The 12,431-nt window shown below is 29.4% G+C and overlaps 1 protein-coding gene across 3 annotated transcripts; it reads left to right on the top strand.

Moving 5' to 3' along the window:
* Nucleotides 1–38: 38 nt before the first annotated feature.
* LOC115885623 (COP9 signalosome complex subunit 7b) lies at nt 39–9,173 on the top strand. Of its 3 annotated transcripts, none has more exons than XM_030904589.1 (6): nt 39–318; nt 375–536; nt 734–821; nt 889–1,109; nt 1,166–1,291; nt 9,004–9,173. In XM_030904589.1, exons 1-6 carry the CDS (start codon nt 154–156, stop codon nt 9,007–9,009), a joined length of 768 nt encoding a protein of 255 aa, XP_030760449.1. In that variant the 5' UTR covers nt 39–153; the 3' UTR covers nt 9,010–9,173. The 3 variants fall into 3 exon arrangements, with proteins under 3 accessions (XP_030760449.1, XP_030760448.1, XP_030760447.1); XM_030904588.1 differs by having other exon boundaries at nt 1,166–1,301; XM_030904587.1 differs by lacking the exon at nt 9,004–9,173 and having other exon boundaries at nt 1,166–1,675.
* The last annotated feature ends 3,258 nt before the right edge of the window (nt 9,174–12,431 follow it).

The raw sequence follows: 12,431 nt of genomic DNA, 5'->3' as shown, positions 1-12,431 counted from the left end.
TTACACCTTGAAACTCGAGCACTCCGAGCCAGTCAAAATTTTAAAAGAAGAAGTTTTGGTCTTAACCTCACAAATTTGACATTCATTTCATTATTCATCATAAAAAAAATTAAATATTGAAAAAGTAATATTACAACTGATATTAATATTAAAATGGTTGTAGATAAAAATACAACTTTTTCCAGTGCTTTAGAGCAGTTTGTTATATTAGCTAAAACTGCTAAAGGGGCTGCTTGTACAGAACTAGTAAAGCAGGCTCTTGAGTCTTCTGGTGTCTATGTATTTGGTGAACTCATGGACAGTCCCAACGTGCTGGAGGTTTTAGTGTATTCAGTTTTTGGTAAAATAGTGTCTTTATTGTATTTTTGTTTTAGCTTGCTAATACACACGCGCCATATTTCAATACTTTGAACCTGTTTGCATATGGTACGTACAAGGATTACGCTAGCAATCAAAAGCAATTTATTGAACTGACAGCAGCCCAGAAGAAGAAATTACAGCATCTGACTATTGTTACTTTGGCAACTAAATCGAAGGTATACTTATTTATTTCATTATATTCAAAATCTGTTTATCTTATCATTTATTTTGGTATTTAAGAAAATTCGTCTTCAAACTTTTTTAATCTATCAGAAGTTTGTTCTGAAATGCTTTTCTATCTAAGAAATTACTTTTTATATGTCATAGAAAGTTGTGTACAGTCATTACTGGGCTCCAATATATAAATTTTTAGTGCATACCATACACAACTTTACTTCAAGAATTAGAAATTAAAAATGTACGAGATTTAGAAGATTTAATTATAGAAGCAATATATGCTGGTAAGCTTTATAATATAAAATTGAATCTTATTTGTTAACTTTTTGAATTTTATTTGTTTATTTCAAGACATTATTCATGGAAAATTAGATCAGAAAAACAGCCAGCTGGAGGTTGATTATGCTATAGGCAGGGATATTCGTCCAGAAGATATCAATATCATTGTAAACTGTTTACAAGATTGGTGTTCTGCGTGTGAGAAAGTTCTAAGCTGTGTAGAGACGCAGATATGTAGAGCTAACTGTGAGAAGAATACCGCTACATTACGTCAAATGGAAATTGAACAAGAGGTAAGCAAGGATTTTGTAGAAAAATATGTATATCATGTTAAAAATAATTATTTTAGATTGTTAATATTAAAAAGACTTTAAAGACACAGTTGCAAGAACGATCTGATGGGACCGATGAAGTTATGCTTGTTGATAGTAGAGAGGCTTCAGCAACGGGAGACAAAGGAAAGAAAGGTCAAAAAGTCAGTAAAGGTAAACATAGTAGTAAATTTTGGTTGAAATCTTAAATACGTTTTATGTGGTATATAATATAAATATTGTTTTCTTTACATATTTGTGTAAGAGGGATTAAAGTAAGGCCTAATTTATAATTTAGTTAATATTAGTCAATATCATTCATAAGTTTAGTATATTAGGGAAAAAGTAGATATATATGTTCGTTAAAGAATTTTGTGCAAATAAAATAAGGCTATAGAGAAATTAATATATTCTTTCATAATTCCTGTAACACCACTCCACTGTTTTGAGTTTTTCTTAATACATTATCACTATGAAGGCCATTATATTTAACTAGTTTATGTTCATTTTTATTATACAGGGTGTTTCAAAAAACATGTGCCATCTCTCATTGGGAGATTACTCAAGTAAAAATAAGATTTATTTTTCATATCGACATAGGTCCGATTCTGCTTTGTTTCGTAGCTACAGGGTGTTCAAGCCGTATTTTTCGATTTATTATAATTTTCTTCCTAGTACCTTTAGTGATTTGAATGAAATTTTGAGGATAAAAGTTACTATAAGTGCTACATATTTTATGTCGATAAATTCATCAAGGACGTGCATATGGGTTGATATGGGTTATCACTGGAATATTTTTCAAAAAAAAAAACGTGCGCCACTGACTTTTCCTTTTGATATCAAATTTTTTAGGCCGTTTGATGCCGATTAAAAGTTATGTCTTGATATTTTTTTGAATTCGGCTTTTTTGATGAGATAACCGCAATTTTATTAATCACCAGCAACATTAAAATAAAAATAAAATTAATAAATTAAATATTTTATCTTATTTATTATTAAATATTATAACTGTTATAGTCCGTAAAACGAATTACTTTGAATTTGACAGTTCCCGCGGGTTTTTCTAGTGTTAATTTTATTAGGTTAGCAACTTGCGGCCATGCTGACGCAATGCCGTCTCTAATAGAACAGCCTCAGAGCGAGATTTATGACGTCACGCTAGTTAGATATTACGGATTAATAAATATGTTGTAGAATACGTGGAAAACATAATTATTCCTCGTTTGTATTTTAAAAATGAAATAGTTTACATGAAATATACATAATATAGAGTTAATAAATACAATATATATACCTATTTATAGTAATAAATACTTTGGCAAATAAACTATGAACCATACAAATGCAGCAAATGTTTTAAAATATGGCTGAAATCGTACTCCATAGTCAGTGTAGAAAGTTTTTGTGTTAAGAATAATAATTTAAAAAAATATGTGGTCATCTTTTGACAAGTTTATATTAGTTTATTAATTGCAGTAAACATTATAATATATAAATAAATGTTGTGAATGCAAATAATAATACATCACTATTAGTAGATATTGAATGTTTTTTGTTAAATTAGATCGATTTTCAAACCCCAAAATTTAAAAATATATTTTACATGTTACGCATTATCTTATGTACCACATTATTTGTATATTGTAAAACATTTGCTGCATTTGTATGGTTCATAGTTTATTTGCCAAAGTATTTATTACTATAAATAGGTATATATTATCTTCTTAATCTAAGTATATTATATTGTATTTATTAACTGTATATTATGTATATTTCATGTAAACTATATCATTTTTAAAATACAAACAAAAATACGAGGAATAATTATGTTTTCCATGTATTCTACAACATATTTATTAATCCGTAGTATCTAACTAGCGTGACGTCATAAATCTCGCTCCCGTGGCTGTTCTATTAGAGACGGCATTGGTCTAATATTTAGAAGTGTCAAAAGCTGATGACATTTTACTTTTGTCAATTATGACATTTCGTGTTGATTTTTGCAAGAAGAGGAAGAACTGTCACTTGTTTTATTATTTTCCTTTTCTATTTCATGAAAGTAAAAAGAGTTACCTATCTGATTCGTTCAGGCACTCAATTTAAAGAATATCAGTAACTTTTTTGACAGAGGGATTTTATATTTGACATGTTGGTAAAAAATAACGGTCAAAATTCAAAGTTATTCATTTTATAGACTATAGTTACTATTACTATTAGTCCAACCTACGGCAATTTTAAATTAAAAAAAAAAATAATGGTATTTAAGACAATAATTACCTACAAAAAACCTAGTTTTAAAAATATTTAACATCCTGTAATTCTAAAACTATGCATTTCCATACCCATGTTTATAGGAACTTTTTTTTCATATTTTTTGATGAGGAATCAATGAGTACCTATTTAAAACTCTCCCAAGTTAATGATATCAGAATTTTTTAAAGGTTGCTATTAGACTTGGGTTAAGGTAAATTAATAAAATTGCGTTTATCTCATCAGGCCGAAATTGACAAAATATCAAGAGACAATTTATAATCGGCATTAAACTGCTCACACTATATCGCTAACAAAAGAAAAAAAAGTCAGTGGCGTTCATGCTTTTTTTTAGAACAATATTCCAGTGATAACCCATATGCACGTCCCTGGTGAATATGTCGACATTTTTTTGCCTTTAAAATATGTCGTATTTATAGTCACTTTTACCACAGATTAGGTATACTATAGTCTGTGAAACGAATAACTTTGAATTTGACAGTTCCCGCGGGCTTTTCTAGTGTAAATTTTATTAGGTTAGCAACTTGCCGCCATGCTGATGCAATGCCGTCTCTAATAGAACAGCCTCAGAGCGAAATTTGTGACGTCACGCTAGTTAGATACTACGGATTAATTATGTTGTAGAATACACGGAAAACATAATTATACCTCGTATATTTTTTTTATATATAGTATATACTAACGAACTCCCACTGGTATCCTCTGAATATATTACACTTTATGCCGATGATGCAAACATCGTTTTTAGTGAGAAAGATAATTATGAACTGGAGTTAAAGGCTGTTAATACTTTGGAAATCCTAAATGATTACTTTTTGGCTAATGACCTTTTACTGAATGTTTCAAAAACACAGCTATTATTATTCGGAAACAGAACAAGGGAGATTATTAAATTGCTCTATAATGACAACGAAATTGTTTCTGCCGAAAATGTATCACTTCTGGGAATTAATGTAGATAGAAGGTTAGATTGGAAATATCACATAGCATGTGTTGTTTCTAATATAGCTCGTTTTAGTTACGCAATGAAAATTATCTCTGAAAATATATCTGAAGACGTTGCAATAACAGCATATTATGCCTACATAAACTCTGTAATACGCTATGGCTTGATCTTCTGGGGGAACTCATCGGATGTTAATAGGATAATGATTGTACAGAAGCGCTGTATTCGAAACATTTTCAAATTAAGTTATCGTGAAAGTTGTCGCAAATTTTTCATACAAAAGAAAATGCTAACAATAATCTCTATGTATATTCTGGATTCGGTAGTATTTGTTTACGACAATAAAAGTCTCTTTAAAGAACCAGAGTTAAAACATCAATACTCTACTAGAAATAGAGATATGTTAACAAACCAACAAGAGCAACTACACGTATGTGCAGAAGAATGTGAAGCACAGCATTGTAAAGTTATATAATACTTTCCCACTCTCAGTTACTGATTTACCTAGACCAAGATTACTGTTAACCCTAAAAAATTATCTATTAGACAAGGCATTTTATACGCTAGATGAATTCTATGCAGACAAGGGTAAGCTGTTAATATAGCATTTAATATTATTTGTAGTAAGTATTATTGTGTTTTCAATTTATTTTCTTGTTAAAATTATATAAATATTGAAACTAGTAAATTATAGTTATGTAATACAGTATAAAGACTCTTCAGAAAAGTGTTTTAGGAATCATGTTTATATTACGATACATTTAGTAGTATTTGAGTGTTTTAGTATCTTGAGTTTTTTGTTAACATGTTCCACACCCATCTTGGGTCAATTTATGTAATTGTATTACTTGGAACTAATAAAGATTTATCTATCTATCTATCTATCTATGTAATTTTTTGAATTATATTCGACACTATTTTTTTCATATGACACAACACTGATGAAGGCTATAAACGTTAGCTATATAATATAATGAAAAACCAAATTAAAACTTAATCAGCGTTTTTCCCGAACCTAAATCCCAAGAAAATCAAAAATTTTAAAATACTTTTACATATAAAATGACAGCGATCTTTATTTAATAGCCATCGCTGACGCCTTTTTTTCTATGATATTGTATTATTTGCAAATATAATTTTTCGAACATTGATGCTTTCAAAATATACATATAAATTTTGTGAATGCAAATAATAATATATTACTATTAGTAGATATTGAATGTTGTTTGTTAAATTAGATCGATTTTCAAACCCCAAAATTTAAAATATATTTTACATTTTACCCATTATCTTATGTACCTATTCATTATTTGTGTATTGTAAAACATTTGCTGCATTTGTATGGTTCATAGTTTATTTGCCAAAGTATTTATTACTATAAATAGGTATATATATATATATATATATATATATATATATATATATATATATATATATATATATATATATATATATATATATATATATATATATATATATATATATATATATATATATATATATATATATATATATATATATATATATATATATATATATATATATATTATATATATATATATATATATATATATATAGCATATATATATATATATATATATATATATATATATATATATATATATATATATATATATATATATATATATATATTGTATTTATTAACTGTATATTATGTATATTTCATTCAAACTATATCATTTTTAAAATACAAACCAAAAATACGAGGAATATTTATGTTTTCCATGTATTCTACAACATATTTATTAATCCGTGGTATCTAACTAGCGTGACGTCATAAATCTCGCTCCGAGGCTGTTCTATTAGAGACGGCATTGGTCTGATATTTAGAAATGTCAAAGGCTGATGACATTTTACTTTTGTCAGTTATGACATTTTGCGTTGATTTTTGCAAGAAGGGAAGAACTGTCACTTGTTTTATTATTTTCCTTTTCTATTTCACGAAAGTAAAAAGAGTCACCTATTTGATTCGTTCAGGCACTCATTTTAAAGAATATCAGTAACTTTTTTGATAGAGGGATTTTATATTTGCCATGTTGGTAAAAAATAACGGTCAAAATTCAAAGTTATTCATTTTTTAGACTATATATGTATACAGATAAAAATCTTATCCCTAATTCGTGGTACGAAAATTGTTTTTTATGACGATGTGCAAACGAGTAAAATTTCCTGTGCGCAAAAATAAACTCGCGTAAAATAACAATAAACAGCGTAATAGAGAGATATGGCTAAACTGAATAGCGTGCATGGACGTTAATAAAGCCAGGTCTTATTTCTTTTACGTTAGGTGGTATTAACTCTCTTCATTTATAGTTATCGGATCGGAAAGAATTCTGTTCGCGTCGCGTCTGCTATTTAAACTTCACCTAATTTTGAATTTAAAACTTTGAAATTGTTTTGTTTACTAGGTATTTTAAAAATAAAGGGCTGAAGTGCTTATTTCCAGTGCTTAATTTTTCAACGTCTGCCAGTGGCTTTAGGGCAACAAGCAACAAATTCTCTTAGAAGGGGTAAGTCGTGATCTGCTGTAAACCTAAGCCTCTTTATAGGTTCTTTAATATTGGAAGAGGTGGAATCCATATTTTCGGCCATATTTATTTAATTAAAACTAATCCCAGCTACTTAAATATCAAATTACCTAATGAAACTAAAGTGATAATTCAAAACAGTTCAAACATAACTTAAAATAAAAGATCTCGCCGGCCCACAGTGGGCAAAAATCCAGAAGTATGTTGGAAAAATTCTTTTTTTGTACGATTTTATTCAAATTTGGTAAAAACATACTATGCCAGTAGGCCGTGAACCCTGTTAGTTTTGGCTAACTTGAGAGTGGTTGGGGGTGGTGGAGGGGATTCATAAAATGGAAAAATCATCTTTTGACTAATACAGCTACCAAAATGCGGTAAGAATATTTTACATTTCACTAAATTTTACGATTTTTGGCAGAGACAAGATGAAACAGACAAATATTGAGCAATTATTACTCCTCCGGCATATACAGGGTTTGTTAGGTTAGGTATATATATTGACATCCTCTATATCTTTTTTATTCGACGTTTTCGAAAAAAGTGTCTTGAATAAAAGTTTAATGGTCTGGAATACATTTTTCAAAACAGTCTTCTTTGCATATACCGGGTGCCTTAGGAATCCTGTGCGTGGCCCAACTTTCTTATTTCAAATTAGTACCTACCCAATTTTTTATTTTTTTTTTATTTTCTCCTAAAAATCCTAACTACTTTTATGTAGCATATCCTATACCTAATTTGAAATAAGATAGTTGAACCACGCCCAGACTTTTTGAAGCACTTTGTATATGCGAAATAGACTTTTTTGGCAAATTTATTCAAAACCACTTTCATTTGAGACAGTTTTCGGAAACGTCAAATAAAAAAGGTAAAGGGGGTGTCAATGTATAAAAGAAAACCCTAAGTATACTAATCCAATCGAACTTTTATTCAAGACTGTTTGTCATTTGAATTAGTTGGGTCTCTAATAATACCAGGCAATATGTGAACAATATTTTATTATTATATTTTAAATAAGTAACAATATTCTGAGACTTAAACAATGACGATTTTGAAAATAACAGAACTTATACCTATTAAAAATATCTAAATTTTATTTTACCACCTACTATTTACTGATATTTTGTTTTATAACAGCTGGAAGCAATGGTCACGAAGTGCACATTTTTAAATTTGAAAGAAAAATCCATTTCATTTAATTTAAAAAATTAGGTACTGTCAAAATTTGTCAATTTGTCAAAAAATGTCATTTGGCATTTATGACATACCTCTTCGGAAATCTTGAGAAAAATTACGTAACTTTATATTTCAAGTTCTTCTCTAGCTACTATAACAATTAATTTATGAGAAGTATCCATATAAAGGATCTTACTATACAAATACGCATGGAGACATACGCTTCCAATAAATTTAAAGTTGCGATTTTTTGCGATTTTTTTGACTTAACTTTTCTAAGATAGAATATATGCCACTATCAAAAAAAACCTTAAATGATTATGTTCTACTTTGACCTTTACCTAGTTTTTATCCAAAAATCAAAATAAAAGATCCTTTTTTACTTACCTTGACATTAAATTTACCGCAACCGGGAATCTACGTAAAACACATAATGACAATTTCACAATAATTATTGACAGCAAGCTAAGGTCGTCCGATTCAATTGTTATAATACTGTGTCACTTGAATGCAACGCCTACTATTTAAGAAATTGTAGAACAAAGGCAATTTTAGAGGCCATAAGTGGGCGTGCTATGTGCGCAAACTACTCACCTAACTAGTGCCCGATTCCGAAAATTGGAACCACGAAAAACAATAAAGAAAAAACAAAGTTTATAATCTGTATAATCTGCGCTTTTATCTTCAAAATTTCATTTGAAAGGCTAAAAGTAAGATTTTAACACCCTGTAGCTACGAAACAAAGAGGAATCTCCCCAAGAGAGATGGAACATGTTTTTTGAAACACCGTTTATATTTTATTATCAGATTCTATTAGAAATGCTTTTTATAATTAGTTAAGATTACATTTTTATGTCTTTTTTGCACATCATCACATTTATCTATATCTATTATGATTTCCTTTTCAGTTAAACTGACTGACTTACATATGTTTTAGGTTTAAAAATCCTTCGCTAAGACGATTCATTGCAGTTCTCAGCCTGATTTTTTTTATTTATTCTGAAGAAGGTCATTCACAATTCACTTTTTTGTTATTTCTTTAATTTGATTTTTCTCATTCAAACTGTATTAAAATATTATATACCTTAATAAAACATGTCGATGAGGTCTTTTTCATTTTATTTATAGTTTGCGGGTTTGATTAAATATACAGGGTGGTCCGAACTGTATTTGGGAAACTTCGGTAGCATATTCTGTATAAATATAAGTAAAAAAGTTTCGGAGATACAGGGTAAAGAAGTTTCATTTTTATTTCGATTTTTTCCAAATAATTTCTCCAGTAACGTCACTATTTGGATGAAAATTGGTGTCTGGGAGTTTTTTGACAGGATAAATTTGACTTAGATGTCAATATGACTCCTATTTATAGAGGGCGCCACCTACATATTTTTAACTAGTTTGAAGAGTAATAACTTTTCGTCCGTACCTGTATAAAACTACCGAGTATAAAAATATACATTTACGACGTTTTTTACGTAAAAAACGTGTCTTGGTAACAATCGCTACGAGTAATGGTTTTCGAGTTATTTGGAATCGAGATTATCAATACCTGTCATCATTGACAACATCACAGCGATTTTTTACTCATTTTCAACGAGTTGTAACTTTGAAAAAAATGGACCGATTTTGTTGATTTTTTTAGCATATTAAAGATCGTTTTTCGTAGATTGATCTGATTTTTCTAAATTTTGTATGAGATTTAGTTTTCTACGATATACAGGGTGTGAAAAAAAGGAATGTAATTTTTGTGTTGCTGCCATTTTGCCAAAAAAAATTGAACTAGAATTATAAGTTCTGGGTATAGCTAAGACTAATATCTCGGGACGTATTTGGAATTTTTACGATAATTCATCGGGAATAAAAGAAAATACATTTTTACTCTAACTTGTATTTTTTCTACCTTCGCCTACGCGATTTTAACTTTAAAAATCTTAATATTGAATAATTTTATGTATTTTTTTTAATTGTTTTTAAGCACTTTAAGTTGCAGCTAAACTACAGGTTTTTAGACACAAAAAGAGGTTTTGGAAAAATATCAAATTCGTTTGGTTTGGTTTGGTTTAGCCAGCTTTTATATTAACCTTATAGGCTGTTAAGTTCAAAATATTGTTACGTTTTTCGTCGGTTCCGTGTGGATAGAAAGTCACAATTTATTTAAACACTATTTATTTAACACTAATTAACAAAAACAATAACGATAAAAGACTTATAGAACTATTTACAAACGATTTATAACTAAGAATTTATTTTGAATTTTAGCGCGTCAACTGCACTGGTATATTTATAACTGCCCCCTGTAGGCCACCGCCGCGCCGCCGGCTTTTATACCGACAGGTAAAGAACTCTAGAATTGTCCATAGATCGTTAGGTGGGTAGAGAAGGTTTTCGAATGTTCTCGTATGTACTAGTCCATTCCAGTGGGACTCGATTCTTCTCGAACGAATGAATCATTGCGGTGTCTATGCGATGTTAAGGTCATCCAAGGGCGGGCCATATGGTGAGGTTAGGTCGAGTCCACACCGGCCCGCAACAATATTAAAAAAATAATTTCACTACTTAAACTGCATTAGTAATATAATTTTTTTTTAATTTCACATTGTAAAAGTAACGAATATCCTACAATTTGAAAGTTAATTTCAGTTTTGTTAGCATATCTCTTAAGAAAGTTAGCAAAAATACAAGTTAGAGTAAAAATTGATTATCCATTCCCGATGAGTTATCGTAAAAATTCCAAATACATCCCGAGATATTAGTCTTAGCTATACCCAGAACTTATAATTCTAGTTAATTTTTTTTGGCAAAATTGCAGCAACACAAAAATTACATTCCTTTTTTTCACACCCTGTATATCATAGAAAACTAAATCTCATACAAAATTTAGAAAAATCAGGTCAATCTACGAAAAATGATCTTTAATATGCTAAAAAAATTACAAAACGTTGCAACTCGTTGAAAAAGAGTAAAAAAATCGCTGTGGTATTTATTTGACGGGCAGTTTGGTTCAATAGAAACTGTTTTATCATTGTTTTTTGGAAAAAAAATTATGATCAATTTAAAAATATAAAAAATTCCCAAATTTATTATTTCAGTCAAATAACTATCCACTAAACATGTTTATCTTTTGTCAATAATGACATGTTTTGACTATTTCCATTCAAAATATCTTGAGAACGGTTGCTCGTAGCGATTTTTACCAAAGAAACATTAACGCACAGACTAAAAACACGTAAACGTTTACGTACGCATGCGCATTTCTTATATTTTTTAATTGTTTATACACGTAAAAGATTCTTTACGTCTACGTATACGTGCAAGCGGCGGCCAACTCGACCGTAGGCCGTTGTTCTCCATTTTTTACTTAAAAAATCACGGAAATGTAATTTTTTTCGCTCGGTAGTTTTATACAGGTACCGACGAAAAGTTATTACACTTCGAAACAGTTAAAACACATGTAGGTGGCGCCCCCAACTAGTACGATTCATATTGACATCAAAGTCAAATTTATCATGCCAAAAAACTCCCAGACACCTACTTTCATCCAAATATTGACTTTACTTCAGAAATTATCTGGAAAAAATCGAAACTTCTACACTCTGTATCTCCTAAACATATTTAGAGAACATATTTTAGGCAAGAAAAAAAACATTCTATAGGCAACTTGAAATTTGTTTATTATTAAATTTTAGCATCTATTTAACCTAGAAATAAGTATGCCAGACTTTTTTTCGGGTTTAAAGTGTAACCCGCCCATTCCAAATATGTTTAATTATTATACTTGGAAAACATACTTTAGGCATTCTAAAATTTTTACAGCGTGTTTATTAGATGATATTAAAAAATATGTGTTAATTTCCAGACGAATTCAATGGGATTTAATACTTGCCAGGCGCGAATAAAGATTTTAAATGGGCGCGATACAAAGACATTATAAAGATAGACCGAACATCTCATTCATAAATACTCGTTGGTAGTGTATCAAACATTCCAATGTGTCAAACAAGGACAGAAGAGACAGAGAAGTCTAAAATTTCCGACCCCGGCAACTAGGCGCATTTGGATTGTTCTAATGGCCAGTGGCGTATCGTTTTTTGGAACGAATTTAATTAGTAAATAAAAGTAAAGTAATTAGTAAAATTTTTACTCCATACTAATATACTACATTAACACTTTTACGTTAGATGAGTTTTGTTATAAGGTCTAATATAATAATATAATTAATATCCCACATATACTTATGTTGTAACGTTAGTAGATAGTTTTCGAAAATCGCTCCAACGTCGATATTCAATTTAAACTTTCAGTTAATTCTATATAAACACTCAGTTACTTTTGAATACTTACAGGATGACTCAGGCTTCCGAAACA

This window comes from Sitophilus oryzae, unplaced genomic scaffold (genome assembly GCF_002938485.1).
Source record: "Sitophilus oryzae breed Bouriz unplaced genomic scaffold, Soryzae_2.0 scaffold_402_pilon_pilon, whole genome shotgun sequence".
Lineage (NCBI taxonomy): Eukaryota > Metazoa > Arthropoda > Insecta > Coleoptera > Curculionidae > Sitophilus > Sitophilus oryzae.
This window is presented reverse-complemented; position numbering and strand designations above follow the sequence as displayed.

Excerpts from the sequence above, each read along its gene's own strand:
- LOC115885623 (XM_030904587.1), top strand. The coding sequence starts at position 154 with ATGGTTGTAGATAAAAATACAACTTTTTCCAGTGCTTTAGAGCAGTTT. Across the intron at positions 537-733 it reads CTTTGGCAACTAAATCGAAG|TGCATACCATACACAACTTT; the intron begins GTATACTTATTT and ends ATAAATTTTTAG. Across the intron at positions 822-888 it reads TATAGAAGCAATATATGCTG|ACATTATTCATGGAAAATTA; the intron begins GTAAGCTTTATA and ends GTTTATTTCAAG.